Source organism: Mauremys mutica, chromosome 7 (assembly GCF_020497125.1).
Source record: "Mauremys mutica isolate MM-2020 ecotype Southern chromosome 7, ASM2049712v1, whole genome shotgun sequence".
Taxonomy (NCBI): Eukaryota; Metazoa; Chordata; order Testudines; family Geoemydidae; genus Mauremys; species Mauremys mutica.
Window position 1 is genome coordinate 42,450,737 of NC_059078.1, and position 19,917 is coordinate 42,470,653.

The window sequence follows — 19,917 nt, forward strand, 5'->3', positions numbered from 1 at the left end:
TGCTTGAGTACAGTATGGAGGAAGAATTCTTAAATGTGCGTATTGTTCTTTTCTGTAAAAATTACACCAGACATTTTTATATAATGAGGATATTTCAAATATGTAGGTAAAATGCTTTAGCTTACAATTTCACTCTGGATATCTGAGTCCTCAATAGTTGATAATGAACTGAAGAGAACATAAAATATTTATTTTGAGTATATATTTCTAAAGCATCCATCACCATATTCTCTAGGAAGCAAGAGCATCACAATGACATTCACAAACCTCATCACTTCCAAACCATGAGACTCCACTGCACATGCATCTATCTCCCTGTGGGGAAGGATGAGAGAACAAACAACATGTAACAGATGTGTAGTCATGTTGCTTAATGCATGAGTAGAAAGCATTCAGATTCTAAGGTGATGAGCATGGTATAAGAACCTGAACAGAACAGGGCCAAATCCTTGCCCATTGAAGTGAAAAGAAGAATGACAACAGCAGAATCAGGATTTAGCCTTAAGCGAGTTTAGTGTTTATTAAAACATGCCAGATTGACAGTTGTAAATAAAAATCTTTTTTCTAAAAAATGGTTTAAACATGAGCAGAATCTATATCAGCTACTCTCACATTGCCCTGCCACTGTGCCTCAGTCCTGACCTGGTAGGGTCATTAAGGTGGGAGATGGGATGGTATAGTTAATTATACATGTCCTTTTCAATCTTTGGCCTCCCTGCTCTGCCTACAGAGGGGACAATTAGCATTAATTCTGATGGTGGCTTTTATGATATGGAAATCTGATGGGAACTGGTTATAATTTCTATTCTTAATCCCTTCCATGTCTGAGAGTCTTCATGGAAAGATGTTCCCTGTCTGTGGCAACAGAAGGCTGATCAGAACTTTGCTCTGAACCAGAGCTTCAGGTCACCCCTCAGGAAGAATTTTCCAAGATTCTCTGCCTCCAGTAGATAGACAGTTCATCAGGTTTTAAGCCAGACAGACATTTTTTTCTATGGTTTTGTCCCCGGCCAGTACTGGTTTTATCTGGTATCACAGATGGGAAACAGCATTTTCAAGAGCATGCTGCTCCAGACCTGCTGGTGTGACCAGCTGAAGTCATGCCAGTGGGTGTGGAGTGACAGCTCTTCAAAATCGTGTCCTCGATGCAATGTGCCTCATATGCATTGTGCAATGTCACATTGGTCAAGGTGTGCCCACACTATTCCCAGAAATACTGGAAAGTCAGGTATTCTAGGGATGTGGCAGTGGCCACCCTAGCCTCCAAACAGCACATGTAGCACACTAAAGGCCTTCCTTTGCAGCAGAATTTTCACACGATTTTTAAGATTTTTAATTAAATGTATCTTTTTCCTCAGTGGCTTTGAGGTTGTTTTCCTCAAAACAGTTAAAGTGAAAAAAAATATTTTGAGTTTCTGAGGGTTTGAAAGACAGTACACTCCTTCTCAGAAATGTCAGACAGAGACAGCAGGCCAAAGTGTGCGCAAGGTCCACCCCAGGATGGTTGAGCTGAGCTCACAAAAGCTCCTTTTGTTGAGACAAGCCAGAATCAGCGTCATGGAAGTTTTTTTCTAACCAAACATGGGACCCCTATTCCCACAGTTTGCAAAGCAAGCAGGAAAGTTTGACTGGAGACTCCTCAATCTCGGGGAAAGGCAAAGATCCCCACCCCCTTAGCAACCAGCAGGAAGAAATTCATACTCCTAGCCTGCAGGTAGACAAAGTTTGTGCTAAGATGTTTGAGAAAGCTGCAAAGTTATCCCCTCTTCCCACAAGTTGTTTTATCTGCACAGCTTCCTCTGCCATGAAAAGTGAAAACTTTCTGATTCCAATGAGCCGTTTGTCTCCAGTGGCTCTGGCTCACTACTTTATTTTCCGTGGTCAGTCCCCACACAATCCAGACCAAGCAGCGGCGTAGTTTAGGTTGAAGTGATTAACATTCTCCTCCCTGAGAGATGGACCTATTTCCACTTCCCATCCAGCCTCCCTAGTCCCACAAGAGTCATAAAGTGGCTACCCTTTTCTTTATGGAAGCACACAGGAGTCATGCCTACAGAGTCCTTCCTTCCTTTCAGTCTCCCTGTAATGTAGTCTCCCCCTTACAGACTCCTTCCCGCCTTTCTCTCAGGAGTTTGGCCCAGGGGACTGGTGAAGGATATTGCTCACAATCAGCAATAAAAGAGAAAGCAAAAAGTCTTAAAACCTTTTATAAGAGGTTTTAAGATCCTCTAAACAGAAAGAGAAGTCTTTAAAGCTGAGATTTTGAGATACCTCAGACAGTTCACCAGACTTTGAAGAATTACATATAAATGGGGGTTTAACTTCATAGGTGCTTATACTTTTAGAAAATACAACAGTAAAAATACACAAACTCAAAGACCTTAACCTTGCAAAATTGCCTGACTGCTGTATAATTCTTCCTCATTTGGTTTATGAGTATGTGAAGAACGTGGAGTAGGAATTCCCTTAAAGTCCTATCTTGTATCTAAGGGCTATAAGGTCTTCATTTTTCTGGCTAAGATTAAGCCTTCTTGCCCCTAAAAAAAATAAAAATAAAAAGCCAGCAGCTGCAAAGTAGCATATATCTTATCTGAGCTGGAAATATCGCTGCTTTTCTTCAAAATTTCTGGTTTGTTTTTGTTGTTGACCATATCTGAGGTCAAGGAAAGTCTTTTCTGAATGAAGACTGAGTAAGAAATGAGTCAGGATTTGGCTTTGTTCTACAGATGTATATATTCAATTATTAATATTGCTTTCTATTTAAAATCAAATTTCATAAAGGGTGGGGTTATACATATAGGGACAAAATCCCGCCTAGCCAATTTGCATGAGCTTAGTGATGACACAGGAGCAAGTAACTTTTCCCCTCTTGCTTGACCTGTATAAGGACCAGGCAGAATTGCAGTCCCTGTACCTCATCCTTAGTTCCTCAGGAATTCACGATATCCCATAGGGGGCAGAGAGGAAGTTGAACTATGTCCCTCCCTGCCCCTCTTATCCACACACCATACAGGACCAGCAATGCAAGGAGTAGGAGAGACTGCACCCCCTTAAGTAGTGCAACTCTGTACCTCTCATTACACTGATCTACATTACAGGCAGGACCTAGCCCATAAACAAGAAACAAGAGACTGGAAAGTTGCCTTACAAGTAACAAAACATTTTACTTACTTATTTCATCCCTGTGTACATGACCTTACACAAAGGAATGCAGATAGCTGATTACTATTATTCATATTCTGTTTGTATCCTTTCCTTTTCATACACATGCCTAGTACAAATTGTCTTTGATTGGAGTTATGCAAGAGTGAGGAGAATAGAGTAATCATTTAGGAGAGTAAGATCTGGGAGTGCTTTGGAGCAACAGAAATGTAAGATTTTTTTCTACTTCTGAAGCAGAATTAATGATAGCAGGTCTATTATTTAATAGACACTTCCAAATCTGATCTTAACTAAAATTTTGAACTTTAAAAACTAGACTGAATAATACCTTGTGGTTGAAATCTTTGGCAGATAAGCACAGGACTTTCAATCTTTGGAAATTTGGTGCAAATCCAGTATTGGGTTACGACTAAAATAAGACCAGTGGCTTTACCTCAACTTTTGGGTAAAAGTCTAGATAAACAAAAATGGACAGAACTGGGGGTGAAGGAAACCGCGCATTATTTCAGCATGACTGATGGTCTCTGACAGAAAGATCAGAATGGCTTAAATAGAGTACATGCTATTTATGTGGTATTTTCGTCTATTTAATTTAAAGAATGTTTTCAAATTAAAGGTTTCATGTAAATAGTATCTATTATGAATACATTATATTAGCACCCACTGACATTACTACAGTCAGAGTTTTGTCAGCCTTCCCATTAAAACCTCCTATTTTCAAGCTTGTTTTGAGATGGTTAGTTCAGTCTGAAAGAAGTTCCAGACCAAAAGTGAATTGTTCTAGAAAATGTGAATAAATTTATAAAAAAAAAATTCTGCCATTTAAGTCGCAAGATGGTTTCAAAAGTTCTCTGGGTATGCAACACATCCTGTAACAGACAGAAAATTTTCATAATGTGAACTAGTGCTTTTTGGATATGCAAACTGTGGTAGTGATTTTTGTGATGTTTGACTAGGACTTGGATAGAGACCACTAATTTAGTCCACATAGTCCACCAAACAACCATCAGATTATTATGATTTGGGTCTGATTTTAACAAACATAAGTGAAATACTCCATTATTGGACCCTAAGGCAGCAAGTCCCTCCGCCCCAAATTACAAAATGATTTTTAGTATGGAGAATTTCTAGACAGGCATGACTAGATTAAAGAGTCAGTAAGTAGACACTGAAATAACATGCACTATTTTTATACCCTATCAGTAGATTTTGTCTCTTCCTGTGTGATTATATTCAGCTTCTTTTAAATCTCAGCAGATTATAAATATGGACAGAGATTGGTGATCTTGTCTCTTAAGAGTGTGTTTTGTATGCTTGTGAGGATCAGTCTTTCCACTGATAACATATCTGACATTGAGTCTCATTTCTAATATTCTTTTGAGATTTAGAGCCATTATCTCAGAGATATTAATTTATTTTATTAAGAAAACAAATCAGAGTATACCCAAAACACTTAGTTCAAGGAATATTTTAAGTATTACGGTTTTTAACATTTGGGAATATATCTGAAGTGGTCTTGAGTATCACTAATGCCGCCAGACAACTCTCCAATACCAAATTTTACAGGCTACTTCCCTCAGATCCCACTGAGGAATACACTAAGAAACTGCACCATCTACTCAGGACACTCCCTACACTAACACCGGAACAAATCAACATACCCTTAGAACCCCGACGAGGGTTATTCTATCTACTACCCAAGATCCACAAACCCGGAAATCCTGGACGCCCCATCATCTCTGGCATTGGAACTCTCACTGAAGGACTGTCTGGATATGTGGACTCTCTACTCAGACCCTATGTTACCAGCACTCCCAGCTATCTCCGTGACACCACTGATTTCCTGAGGAAACTACAATGCATTGGTGACCTTCCAGAAAACACCATCCTAGCCACCATGGATGTAGAGGCTCTCTACACAAACATCCCACACACTGATGGAATACAAGCTGTCAGGAACAGTATCCCTGATGATGCCACAGCACAACTGGTTGCTGAGCTCTGTGCCTTTATCCTCACACACAACTATTTCAAATTTAATGACAATATATATCTCCAGATCAGTGGCACCGCTATGGGCACCCGCATGGCCCCACAATATGCCAATATTTTTATGGCCGACCTGGAACAACACTTCCTCAGCTCCCGTCCACTCACGCCCCTTCTCTACCTACGCTACATTGATGACATCTTCATCATCTGGACCCATGGGAAGGAGACTCTGGAAAAATTCCACCATGATTTCAACAGCTTCCACCCCTCCATCAACCTCAGCCTGGACCTATCTACACGGGAGGTCCACTTCCTAGACACCACGGTGCAAATAAGTGGTGGTCACATTAACACCACCCTATACCGAAAACCTACCGACCGCTATGCCTACCTTCATGCCTCCAGCTTCCATCCCGGGCACATCACAAGATCCATTGTCTACAGCCAAGCACTGAGGTACAACCGTATCTGCTCTAACCCCGCAGACAGAGACCAACACCTAGAAAATCTCCACCAAGCATTCTCAAGACTACAGTACCCACACGAGGAAATAAGGAAACAGATCAACAGAGCCAGATGTGTACCCAGAAGCCTCCTACTGCAAGACAAACCCAAGAAAGAAACCAACAGGACTCCACTGGCCATCACATACAGTCCCCAGCTCAAACCCCTCCAACGCATCATCAGGGATCTACAACCCATCCTGGACAATGATCCCACACTTTCACAGGTCTTGGGTGGCAGGCCAGTCCTCGCCCACAGACAACCTGCCAACCTGAAGCATATTCTCACCAACAACTGCACACCGCACCATAGTAACTCTAGCTCAGGAACCAACCCATGCAACAAACCTCGATGCCAACTCTGCCCACATATCTACACCAGCAACACCATCACAGGACCTAACCAGATCAGCCACACCATCACCGGTTCATTCACCTGCACGTCCACCAATGTAATATATGCCATCATATGCCAGCAATGCCCCTCTGCTATGTACATCGGCCAAACTGGACAGTCTCTAAGGAAAAGGATAAATGGACACAAATCAGACATTAGGAACGGCAATATACAAAAACCTGTAGGAGAACACTTCAACCTCCCTGGCCACACAATAGCAGATTTTAAGATGGCCATCCTACAGCAAAAAAACTTTAGGACCAGACTTCAAAGAGAAACTGCTGAGCTCCAGTTCATCTGCAAATTTAACACCATCAGTTTAGGACTAAACAAAGACTGTGAATGGCTTGCCAATTACAGAACCAGTTTCTCCTCCCTTGGTTTTCACACCTCAGCTGCTGGAACAGGGCCTCATCCTCCCTGATTGATCTAACCTCGTTATCTCTAGCTTGCTTCTTGCTTGCTCATATATACACACCTGCCCCTGGAAATTTCCACTGCTTGCATCCGAAGAAGTGGGTATTCACCCACGAAAGCTCATGCTGCAAAATGTCTGTTAGTCTATAAGATGCCACAGGATTCTTTGCTGCTTCTACAGAACCAGACTAACACGGCTACCCCTCTGATACTAATACTATTGCCATTAGGGCGCCAGTGAGCCATTAATTGATTTACCAGATATATTCAGAAAGGAGCTATGAACATTATTGCATGACCTTAAAAGCTATTTTGAGGTTATGAAAACATTAGTCAGGCTAAGGGAAAAAATGTATTGGGTAAAGTGCAGCCAGTGTGTGGAAAATTACAGAAAATATTACTCTTAAAGACATAGACATGCAGAAATGATTGTCATTAACAAGTTTCATTAACTGAACACAGTAAATTATAAAAAAAAAAGTACTGCAGTAATTAGGATGATAAAACTTTTATTTTTTTATTTAAGTAGGTGTGTCTGTTAGAGGTGGCGTTGATAGTATTGCCTAATATTAAGGTTTATATGCATATAGATAGATGCCACTATAGTTAAGGTTGGCTCATGACATCTATTTAAAGATCAACCTTTCTAAGTCCTCTAAAATTGTCATGTTTAGCTGGATTTCTCTGAAACTGGTGTGCCTCAGGAGGGTGCCATTTGAGTCAGGGTTCCAAAGATATATGCTCAGGGAAAAAAAAGTTTTAAAAAAATTTCTAGGTGGTTTTTTTTTGCCCAAAGTTAGAGATAAAACCATTGTTATGATGCAGGTCAAAATGGTCTCAATCTGTCAAGTTTTATCCAAGGTAGTGTGTGGCAACCACTAAATCTTTGAGGGACCCAAACTGAGAATGGTATTACAAAATGTACATTTTTATATTACACTCGTGCTGGTACCAAAAAAGCTTAAATCTTGTAAGTGCTCTAAAATCTGAACTGTTTTTTGGCTTGCTTTGAAATTTGGTGTGCCTCCTGAGAACATTATATGGTGTTAGTGATCCAGATTTGGGGGTATTTAACCAATGGGTTCCTAAGTTACGGGGTCCCCCCCCAAAAAGTTTCCTTTTGGTGTTAAACAGAGAAGTATTAATGATTGTATGAGTAACAGACCTCTTGAGGGCGCTGAACTCACCATTCCATCAACATATCTAAGGATAAGTTAACGACAAACCTCCTCCTAAGACAAAAGAAGTTTTGGACTGAATGGCTGGATTCAGCCATTTGAGAGTCCACATGTGGCGATTTTATTTTGGGGGGAATGTAATCAAAGTTTTTCAAGGGGGGAAATAGATATGTGAATTCTTCCTGGGAGGGGAGATGTGTTACTGGAGAAGGTGATTGGAGGAATAGGAAAGGGGTTTGGGGCTGTAGCAAGGGGAGGGAGCTTATGGGGTGGGGGATAAATGGGGATGGATGGTAGGGGAAGCGAGAGAGATTGGGGGCTCAGGTGTGAGGGAGGCATGGTACCCCCAGCTCTGCCAGTGCACTCCAACCCCTGTGCATCATCAGCTCTGCCAATGCACCTCAACCTTCCTGTGCTGCAACTACACTGCAGCACCAGCTCTCCAGTGCACCCCAACCTGTCTGACCCCCACAGTTCTGCCAGTGCACTCCAAATCCCTGCACCCCAGCTCTGCCAGTGCATTCCAACCCCTCTGCACCCCACATCTCTTCCGGTGCACCCCAACCACCCTGCACCACGTGTGCCAGTGCACACCAACCACCCTACACACCACAGCTCTGCCAGTGCACACCAAACTGGCTTCCCCATCTCCCTGCATTTCCCAGCTCTGTCAGTGCACCCCAGCTGCCCTGCAATGAACCCCAACCACCCTGAACCTCAACCTCCTTACACCCCCTGTGCTGCCAGTGCACCCCAATAGGTGCAAAGAACAGCTATCAGGATCATCAGAGGAATGGAGGACCTGCCTTATTAGAGGAGACTTAAGGAGCTGGGCTTGGTTAGCCGAACAAAACGAAGGGTGAGGGGAGATATGATTGCTCTGTATAAATTCATCAGAGGGATAAACACCAGGGAGAGAGAGGAAGTGTTATTTAAGTTAAGAGCCAATGTTGGCACAAGAGCAAAGGGATATAAACTGGCCATCAACAAGTTCAGACTTCCAATTAGATGAAGGTTTCTAACCTTCAGATGGATGAAGTTCTGGAACAGCCTTCCAAGGGAAGGGAGTGGTGGGGGCAAAATATCTAACTTGTTTTAAGACTGAGTTTGATAAATTTATGGAAGGGATGGTATGATCAGGTTGCCTACACTGGCATATGACCCCTCTGTGGTTGCTATTAGCAAATATCTCCAATGGCCAGAAGTGGGACATTAGGTGGGAAAGGCTCCGAGTTACTACAGAGAATTCTTTCCCAGGGCTGTGGCTGGTGGGTCTTGCCCATTTGCTCAGGATCTAACTGCCATATTTAAGGTCAGAAAGGAATTTTCCCCCAGGTCAGCTTGGCAGAGACCCTGGGGAAAGTGGGTATGGGTCACTTGCTGGTTTGAATTAGAATAAATGGTGGATTCACTGAGGACTTCAGTAACTCAGCCAAAGGTTATGGACCAATTTCCAGAGCGGATGGGGAGGTTCTGCAGCCTGCAATGAGCCAAAGGTCAGACTAGATGATCATGATGGTCCCTTCTGGCCTACCAGTGCATCCCAACCCCTCTGGACACCCAGCTCTTCCACTGAACCCCAACCATCCTTTACCCTGCAGATCTTCCAGTGCACCATTAAACCCACCTTTCCTCTGTTCCCTTGGAGCTGGCTAATAACCATTGGAAATTATTTGGATACACTCCAGGTACAGTCAGTGTATTAGGTGTACCTACACCAAATGTTCGAGGCAGTAGTTGGGCCTGCTTGTGTGTTTGTGAGGTGAGAATGTTTGTGGATTACTTTGTGGTGTCTGACAGCTGTAATTATTATATGAGATCTATTTTTGCAACCTCTGGTGTGTGTTAGAAAAGGGAAGAGCTGCTTGTATATCTTCAGGATCCACTATACATCATTTCAATGCAGAATTGTGTGCATTCTATAATTAGCAAGGCACAGGGGTTTTATTACGAAGGGTATTAACAGTAGCAAGCTATAATATGAGAGCAGTCTAAGCTTTTATTGTCTTGTACTCCAGATAAAGTGAGTGTGATTAATGTCAGATTTAACTGTGATGGCTAAGGTAAAGTGAGATGGTGTCCTGTGAGTAAGTGTAAAGTTGTTGTAAAAGGCTATGAAATGGTTTTTAAATTGTATACATGTGGTATTCTTTCTGGGGAGTTGGCTAATTGTGTGGGTGTATACTAGGATCTGGAACTTCCCAAATCTAGTAGTGCCAAGAGCTGGTGTGGGTATGTGCATATTGAGACATTGCTTAAAGAAGGTAGAGGGAAGATGGTGTGGGCAACCTTTTTATCCTTTAATAGTGTTAGTTAGGATCCTGTGGGTGAGTGTGAATGGGTTGTAAAAGGAGGTAAAGCACTTTTACATTTCAGCAGCTGTGGGGTTGGCAAAGTAAATGTGTGTGTTAATGGGGCATATTGGGGCATTGCTGAAAGAGAGCAAAGTTAAGTTTGCATGGGCAACTTTAACTGTGAATTTTCTGGTTTGCAGACGTTTGAGTTTTGCTCAACTCTACATACCACCAAGTAACCTTAACTCTTCATTCACATAATTTTTTACCATTGACTGAATATATATAGATATATAGATATATATAATGTGTGTGTATAATTTAATTTTACAGTTGCATTAATTTCTTTTAAAGCAAAGGAAAAGTGTGGCCTACAGTGAGGAGGGTTTACAAGTATAGAGGTATAATGCAAAACATCATTGTTCTCTTCTTACCTGGTAAGACACTGTAACTGGATTCATGTCCACCCAAACCTATAAGAGAGTCAAATACTTCTGTAATGCCATCATCAATATTAATAAGGGGAATGCTTGGTACTACAGCAACAGTAGTTGAAGTCTTAATCTGTGGTTGTCTGTTTTGTCTGTGGTATGCTGAGGAGCCCTTTCTTGATCCTCTATAGCGCATTCTCCTTCTTTGCCTCCTAGGAATTTCATTTGTTTGATTTTGAGCAAAATCAATACACCAACAGACAAGCAGGAAATAATAAAGCAATGATGCAGTCTGCATGTTTTTCCCTTCACAAGCAGTGTCCTAAAAAAGAAAAAGTGAGATATAGATACAGCTTTTTATAATATATGTCATTTAATGCAAGTTTAAAGCACAGTTATCAGAAAATACTTAGACTGCTCCAGGGTGGAATTGATTTAAATCATGATTTAAATCACTAGTCAGGAAGACTCGATTTAATCATGGATTTCTTCATAAAAGTGCATTCTTGTTGGTTGTTAAAACCTTAATACATAATCTTCACAGCTCAGAGGTAGATGTAGGTTTCATTTTTAGAAGGTACACACTATACATTTTTAAAATGATTTATTTTGAAAACTTATCAGATTAGTTTTACAGCTATATGATTGTTTGGTTATTTCATTTACCAAAGGTAATTGAAGCAGATATTTATGAAATCATTAGGAGGTGAACTATCTCCAATTCAACAGGTTAATCATTAATATTTGGAGGATTTTCTTGCCATGCTGTATTAGGAGGAGAACATCACCACCAGACATTTTTTTAAATTGTTTTATTTAATTAAAACAATGTTATGTATTCTGGATTTTTTTCTTCAACAGCAAACATACAATATTTTAACAAAACAAGCATATGAATTTTTGAATTTAGTTAAACGTTCAAGTTTTTTAAAATCAGGGTTGTTTTTGTTAAAAATGTTTTTAACTAAAATAGTTAAATGAAATATTTAAAAAAATATAATAAATCGACTATGTCGGCCAGGTCAACATGAGAAACTTAAAATATTGGCTTCTGCAGTCAGTCGTCTTCACCTTCATTTTTCTGTTTGTTCATAATCTGGAAAAGAAAAACAAACTTTCCTGCTTTTTCAGGTCCCAAACGGTTTCTCAATTTGGAATGAATTAGTCCAAAGGAAGAAAATATTCTTTCTACACCAGCAGAAGAAGCTACTGCTGTTAAAAGTGAGCTTCTTCTTCGAGTGCTTGCTCATATCGATTCCAATTAGGTGCGCGCACGCCGCGTGCACACTCGTCGGAAGATTTTTACCCTAGCAACACTCGGTGGGTCGGCTGGGTCGCCCCCTGGAGTGGCGCCGTTATGGCGGCGAATATATACCCCTGCCGACCCAACGGCCCTTCAGTTCCTTCTTACCGCCCGTGACGGTCGTTGGAACTGTGGAGCGCGGCTTTGCTGATCTCCACATCCCTAGCTACTCGTAGTTCTGTACTGCTAATTGTGTTATAGTTCGAGTTTTTGGTAGTTATAGTTAGTATTAGTTGTTGTATTTATAGTTAGTGTATATAGTTAAAAGGGGGGATCGGGGATTAGCCCCTTTCCCCCGCCCCGTTATGGTCCCATGCCCAAGGCACCGGGGTTCAAACCGTGCTCGGCATGCCAAAAGCCGATGCCAACAGGGGATCCCCACGACTCCTGCCTCAAGTGCCTAGGGGAATCCCACCTTACAGATAAGTGCCGCATTTGCAAGTCCTTTAAACCAAGGACGAAGAAGGAGCGGGACTTTAGATTGAAGCAGCTCCTCATGGAGTCGGCACTTAGTCCTGCAGCGTCGGTACTGAGCGCCCAACAGACTGTTTCGGTAAGGAGCGCCCCTTCGGCCCCGGACTGCTCCGGTACTGAGAAGGAGCCCCGGCACCGACCTTTACCAGCACCGACATCTGCTCGGCACCGCTCCCTGTCCCCGAGACCCAGGAAGCAACATAGCGCTCCAACTGCTGCAGCTCAACAGAAGGAGCGCTCTTCGAAGACGGCTCGCCCAGTACCGTCCTCTGCCACGGTACCGTCAGTCGTGGCACCGCCAATTGCGACTCCACTGAGCTCGGCACCGTCGATTCCGGTCCCACAAAGGCCGTTGAGTCCGGTGCCTGACAGCTCCCTGGCTCATGCTGTGGTTGAGCTTGCCCAGCCTTCTACACCGGAGACCTTCTCCATGGCAAGGAGCTCATTGCCATGACGGAGTCAACACGGCCTCAACCCCCAGCACCGCCGGTGCGGGTTATACAATCTGTTGGGAAACCGGCCCTGGTAAGGCCACCTTCCGTTGCCCCAACAGAGAATCGTCGTTCAAGATCACAATCTCGCAGACGCTCTCGATCACACCGTTCCCGCTCCCGGCACCGCTCGCAGTCCCGGTACCACTCTCCATCGCGGTACCGGTCGCACTCACGGCACCGGTCAACATCTCGGTCGCTAACCAGGTACTCCCGGTACTGATCCGACTCTCGGCACCGCTCTCGGCACCGTGTTTCCCGCAGTTGCTCTAGACAAAGGGACTCGAGGTACCGGTCGACCTCCCAGCACCACTACGGTAGAAGATCCCGGTCTCGCTTGCGGTACCGTTATGGCTCACGGTACCGCTCTCCGCTACCGACCTGGGAGCGCACATCTAGATCTGTGGCGCCCCCCAGGATCTCTCGGCACCGCCGTGGCCTTCCAAACACACATCGGTGTCCTCTCAGGCTGGTAGTGCATCCTGCCAGCAGGAACGTGACTCTGACATCCCCAGCCAAGGACCTCATCACTGGTCCTTCTGGACACCGTGGGCATACCACCAATGCCAAGGTGCTCCACCAGTGGCTCCACGGTCGGTCCCGTCAGAACACCGGGCACCAGAGGCGACACTAAGCCATCCTCCACCTACGGGCACAGATGAGGCTCCGATCCCAGCTGTGGACACCTAGACTCCACCTGACGCAGAGAACGTTCTGCAAGTACAGGAACCCGCACAGGACCCCTTGGTCCCGGGCCTCTCCTCTTCCTCCTCGCCTGACGAGGCGGTGGCGGGAACATTCTCCTCAGGCCCTCCACTGATTGATCTCAGGGCCCATCAGGACCTCTTGCAACGAGTGGCTCTGAATATGAACCTACAAGGAGGAGGTCCCTGAAGTAGAGGACCCTGTTGTGGATATCCTCTCGGCTGATGCACCCACTAGAGTGGCCCTGCCATTTATCCGCACCATACAATCCAATGTGGATACCATCTGGCAGTCCCCGGCCTTGATTCCACCTACAGCAAGGGGGGTTGAGAGGAAATATATGGTCCCCTCAAAGGGATACGAATACCTCTACATTCATCCACCTCCTTGCTCTTTAGTGGTCCAATCGGTGAATGAACGGGAGCGTCATGGCCAACACGCCCCGGCTCCTAAGTCAAAGGAGGCTAGGCGCATGGACCTCCTAGGCCGTAAAATATACTCTGCCGGGGGCCTCCAACTTAGGGTGGCAAACCAACAAGCCCTCCTAAGTCGGTATAACTATAACACGTGGGTGTCCGTGAGGAAGTTCATGGAGCTTCTTCCGCAGGAGTCCCACCAGGAGTTTACCGCTCTCCTCGAGGAGGGTAAAAAGGTGGCGAGAACCTCCCTCCAGGCTTCTCTGGATGCAGCGGACTCGGCAGCCAGAACCTTGGTGTCAGGAGTGATGATGAGGTGCATCTCCTGGCTCCAACTATCAGGCCTTCCCCTTGAATTGCAACAAACCATTCAGGATTTGCTCTTCGAAGGCCAAGGCCTGTTTTCAGATAAGACTGACCCCAGACTGCAAAGTCTGAAAGATAATGGCGTTATAATGCGCTCGCTGGGTATGCACACACCAGTGACCCAACGCAGGACCTTCCGGCCACAGCCACACCACCCTTACGCCCCGCCTAGACCGCGTCAGGACTTTAGCAGAAGGCGTGGCAGAGGCAATCGTCGAAGGTAGTCTGGCCCTCAAGGAGGCCAAAATCAGGCGCCCCCTAAACCACCAGCAGGGCCCAAGCAAAACTTTTGATGGGACGCCCGAGGGCGGCCCACCAGTTACTTTCCCGGATCTTTTTCCTCCATTTCTCAACCGTCTCTCTCATTTCCTCCCTGCCTGGTCCCAGCTCACTTCCGACCGCTGGGTCCTGCGCATGGTGGAATTGGGATACCACCTCCAGTTTGTTTCAACCCCACCTTCCCACCCTCCCTCACCATCCCTCTTCAGGGACCCCTCTCACGAGCAATTCCTCTTGCAAGAGGTCCAGTCGCTCCTAGCTCTAGGAGCCATAGAGGAGGTACCAAAAGACATGAGGGGCAAGGGGGTTTACTCCCGCTACTTCCTAATCCCCAAGGCAAAGGGAGGTCTGCGACCGATCTTAGACCTGCGAGAATTCAACAAATTCATGATAAAGCTGAAGTTCCGCATGGTAACCCTGGGGACTATTATTCCCTCCCTGGATCCGGGAGACTGGTATGCCGCCCTCGATATGAAGGTCGCGTATTTCCACGTCGCAATTTACCCACCGCACAGACGGTACCTCCGTTTTATGGTCGGCCTTCAACACTTTCAGTTTACTGCACTCCCGTTTGACCTTTCTACAGCTCCGCGTGTGTTCACGAAATGCGTGGCCGTAGTCGCCGCCTCCCTCCGCCGTCGTCGGGTACACATATACCCGTACCTCGACGATTGGCTCATTCGAGGGACTTCCCAGTCGCAAGTATCGCAGCACCTGCTCATAGTCAAAGACCACTTCGGGAGCCTCGGCCTCATGATCAACACAGAGAAGTCTACTCTAACACCCACACAGAAACTAGACTTCATCGGAGCGACTCTGGACTCCAATCTGGCCAGAGTCTGCCTCCCACAGTCGCGTTTTCAAGCGATGGCTTCCATTATTCGAGGTCTCCAAACCTTCCCGACAACGTCGGTACGCAACTGCCTCAGCCTGGTAGGGCACATGGCCTCCTGCACCTTCGTAACCAAGCACGCGAGGCTACGCCTCCGCCCCATTCAAACTTGGCTAGCTTCAATATACAGGCCGCGCAGAGACAGCCTGGACTCCGTACTCACCATTCCCCAGGAGGTCCTGGACTCCGTAACCTGGTGGTTGAACCCCACTATAGTTTGCGCGGGGATGCCATTCCACCCACCGCAACCCTCGATGGCTCTAACCACGGACGCATCATCTCTGGGTTGGGGTGCCCACCTCGAGGGCCTTCACACTCAGGGTCTCTGGTCATCTCAAGAGCTGGCTTTGCACATCGATGTGCGGGAGCTGAGGGCGGTCCGTCTAGCATGCCAAGTGTTTTGAGACCATCTCCAAGGCCGTTGTGTATCAGTATTTACGGACAACACAATGGCCATGTTTTACATAAACAAGCAGGGCGGAGCACGCTCCTCCCCCCTTTGTCGAGAAGCCGTTTGCCTCTGGGACTTTTGTATAGCCCACTCGATCAACTTGGTAGCGTCCGGAAGTGGGGGTTTCCCCATGTCGACCTCTTTGCCTCCCAAGAGAACAGGAAATGCCAGGTGTTCTGCTCATTCCAGGGACGCTCCCCGGGCTCCCTCTTGGACACGTTCCTGATTCCGTGGAAGAGGCACCTATTCTATGCCTTCCCACCGTTCCCGCTCATCCACAGAGTCCTTCTCAAGCTCTGCAGGGACAGCGCCCGCATGATCCTGATTGCTCCAGCGTGGCCGAGGCAGCACTGGTACACCATGTTGTTCGACCTTGCAGTGGCAGACCCGATTCCTCTGCCACTCTGTCCCAATCTGATAACACAGAACTTCGGCAGGCTTCACCATCTGAACCTGCAGTCTCTTCATCTCACAGCGTGGCTGCTGCATGGTTGAGCCAGTCTGAGTTGCGTTATTCTGCCTCGGTCCAGCAGGTGCTCTTGGGCAGTAGGAAGCCTTCCACTAGGATGACATATCTGGCCAAGTGGAAGCGTTTCTCCTGCTGGTGCACCCAGCGTAACTTAGTGCCCACACAGGTGCCTGTTCCTACTATTCTGGACTACCTCTGGTCCCTGAAAGAACAGAGCCTAGTGGTCTCATCCATAAAGGTCCATCTGGCAGCCATCTCCGCCTTCCACCCAGGGGAAAATGGCCAATCGATCTTCTCTCACCCCATAGTCTCAAGGTTCCTCAAGGGCTTAGAACGTTTGTATCCTCAAGTCAGACAACCGACTCCTACCTGGGATCTTAACCTGGTCTTAGCCAGGCTTATGGGTGCCCCTTTCGAACCACTGGCCACCTGCTTGCTACTGTACCTTTCCTGGAAAACAGCCTTCCTCGTCGCTATTACTTCGGCGCGACGAGTATCTGAGCTTCGGGCCTTGACAGCTAATCCCCCGTATACGGTATTCCATAAGGATAAGGTACAGCTGCGACCACACCCCTCCTTCCTCCCTAAGGTGGTGTCTTCCTTTCATGTCAATCAAGACATCTTCCTCCCAGTCTTTTTCCCGAAGCCACACACATTGCGACGGGAACAACAGCTGCACACCCTAGACGTTCGCAGGGCTCTCACCTTCTGTATCGAGAGAACAAAACCTTTCCGAAGGTCACCTCAGCTCTTTGTAGCTGTGGCAGATTGGATGAAAGGCCTACCGGTCTCATCCCAACGAATTTCATCTTGGGTGACGTCTTGCATCCGTACATGCTACGATTTGGCTCATGTTCCGGCTAGCCACCTCACCGCCCATTCTACTCGGGCTCAGGCTTCATCTGCCGCCTTCCTGGCCCATGTTCCCATCCAGGATATATGTCGAGCAGCTACTTGGTCATCGGTTCACACCTTTGCCTCGCATTACGCACTGGTTCAACAGTCCAGAGATGATGCAGCATTTGGCTCAGCAGTCTTGCATTCTGCAACATCTCACTCCGACCCCACCGCCTAGGTAAGGCTTGGGAGTCGCCTAATTGGAATCGATATGAGCAAGCACTCGAAGAAGAAAAGACGGTTACTCACCTTTGTAACTGTTGTTCTTCGAGATGTGTTGTTCATATCCATTCCAAACCCGCCCTCCTTCCCCTCAGTCGGAGTAACCGGCAAGAAGGAACTGAAGGGCCGTTGGGTTGGCAGGGGTATATATTCGGCGCCATAACGGCACCACTCCAGGGGGCGACCTAGCCGACCCACCGAGTGTTGCTAGGGTAAAAATCTTCCAACGAGCATGCACGCGGCGTGCACACACCTAATTGGAATGGATATGAGCAACACATCTCGAAGAACAACAGTTACAAAGGTGAGTAACTGTCTTTTATCACTTCAACAGTCTCTGAATCCAAGTGCTTAAGTGACTTCCACCAGTTCACTGGTTTGACTTTCTTTAAAATATCATCAGCAAACATATATTTCTTGAATGGTTCTTATTCCCAAACTGGGTGTCTTTTACAGCCTGCTACCATTATAGGTTTTCCCTTCTAGTGAGAGAATGGTATGGTAGATCTCAAATCAATGAAGGCTACACTCAGAAAGACCTCAAGACTTCTGGAATATGATACTCAAACAGTTTCACTTTTGTTTCTACTGCCTGTCCCTCCCTTCTCACATTTATCTCTAGACTTCTTCTCCTTGTCCAGATCTATTCTGCCCCCAACAATCTTCTATTCGTTGAACTTTTTGAAACTTTGAACTTTTAGAAAGAGGTAAGGGATTGACTTGTGTACAGAAATTTGCAGAGGAACAATAGTGTTGAGGTCTGTTATTTTTCACCTCTATATATTATTTATTTATTTAAAAACATTTTTGCTGTTAAAGGCATGTTATCTCTGGAGCCACAAGTCCACAGTCTGAGAACTGCAAAACTAAGCATCTCTGATGGTATCTTGTAGACTGAACACTGAGGCCCGTTGGGTAGAAAGAAAGATTAACCTGAATAATCTATACAGAAGCCCCTGGAACTCCATAAGATTGGGTCCCTAATCCATGAACTATTGGAACTCATTTACAAAACTTTTCTTAAACATTACATAAATATATTGTCTCATACTATAGGATTCGAATTTATAATCCCTATTCCATGATGAGACACTATAGCTCAAAGATATATCTTAATTTAAACTATCTTTAGATAGCTTTTTTCCTCAAAAAGCATTTTATCAAAAAATCCAATTTAAATAAAAAAATCCAATTTATTTTATTTTATTTTTTTTAATCATTGATTTTTATCCACTCTGGACTGCTCTCATATCCCAAAATGGCAGGTTGGCATGGACAATTTAATCTGTTGGATAAAGTCTGTAGTGACAGAGCTGTCTAACCAGTCTTGTAATTGTGACTCTCTACAGTTGAGCAGTACACTTGAATTCAAATATAGCCCTGGATACAGGGCTATTTTTATTTTTAAACAGATAAGCACTGTGTTCAGGCAGCACGGAACTGGAAATCCTTTCCTGAATATGGAACAGATTTCCAGATCCATACTGCTCAAATATATGTTCACTGCTCATCTAATAAGTAACTAGCCGTACATTTGGTTCTACGTTTAAGTTTATGGTGGTTCATTGTATTGTTAGAGAGAAAGTTGTTAGTCTTTTGTTAGATACAAATCGTGCCTCCTGCCCAGGAAGCAGACAAGAGTTCATTGATGGCTGTAATTGAAGGAATACTTTCTCCAGCCCTTGATCACCACTATTGCTTATGGCTGCAGTACCTCTTCATCTCAGGAATGACTGGGTTATTCACACACTGGCAAATCCACTTCTTTCTGTTGTGTCCCAAATCATCTTTAGTGAAGTACACAAGGACAATAATCCAAAAGGATTGTTCCATATTGAGTTGTCCCCTACACTACTAAAAACACATCTCAAAATGGCTAAAGATCATGGAGTTCCTATGCTGAACCAGTCATCAAATTATGTTTACTCTCGCCAACAAACAGAGTTAAAAAAACCCACTAGACATGATTCCAGCATTTTCTGGAATGCAGCAAGTATGTCACAGCTGTTTTTCAAGTGTGGAATGCACTCCAAAAAGAGGTTCTTATGATGAGTATTTCACCAGCTTTTGTCTTCTGACTTGTTGTGACAACCTTGTAGATCGGGGTGGGCAAACTTTTTAGCCCGAGGGCCACATCTGAGTATGGAAATTGTATAGCGGGCCATGAATGCACATGAAATTGGGGGTTGGGGTGCAGGAGGGGGTGAGGGCTCTGGCTGTGGGTGCGGGCTCTGGGGTGGGGCTGGGGATGAGGGGTTGGGGATGCAGAAGGGTGCTCAAAGCTGGGACCAAGGGGTTCGGACAGCGGGAGGGGGTCAGGGTGCAGGAGGGGGTCAGGGGTGCAGGCTCCATGTGGCGCTTACCTCAAGCACCTCCCAGAAGCAGTGGCATGTCCCCCCTCTGGCTCCTATGCGGAGGCATGGCCAGGTGTGGCCAATGGGAGCTGCGGGGGTAGGGGCAGCATGCGGAGCCCCTTGGAGCACTGGAGTGGGGCAAGCCCTGGACCCCGCTCCCCGGCAGGAGGTCGATGGACGGATTAAAACGTCTGGAGAACAGGATGCGGCCCCCGGGCCATAGT

The 19,917-nt window shown here is 45.6% G+C and overlaps 2 protein-coding genes across 4 annotated transcripts in view; one reads left to right on the forward strand and one right to left on the reverse strand.

Moving 5' to 3' along the window:
* Positions 1 to 19,917, forward strand: part of LOC123374725 (centromere protein P) — a 339,668-nt gene that overhangs the window by 240,355 nt on the left and 79,396 nt on the right. The gene's annotated exons all lie outside the window — the stretch shown is intronic.
* The window catches only part of ECM2 (extracellular matrix protein 2), a 44,481-nt gene that overhangs the window by 19,818 nt on the left and 4,746 nt on the right, over positions 1 to 19,917 (reverse strand). For both annotated transcript variants that reach the window (XM_045024933.1, XM_045024932.1), the window contains exon 2: positions 10,378 to 10,696. In XM_045024933.1, coding sequence (XP_044880868.1) covers positions 10,378 to 10,672 — 295 coding nt within the window. In that variant the 5' untranslated portion in view covers positions 10,673 to 10,696. The remainder of the gene's footprint in view (positions 1 to 10,377; positions 10,697 to 19,917) is intronic.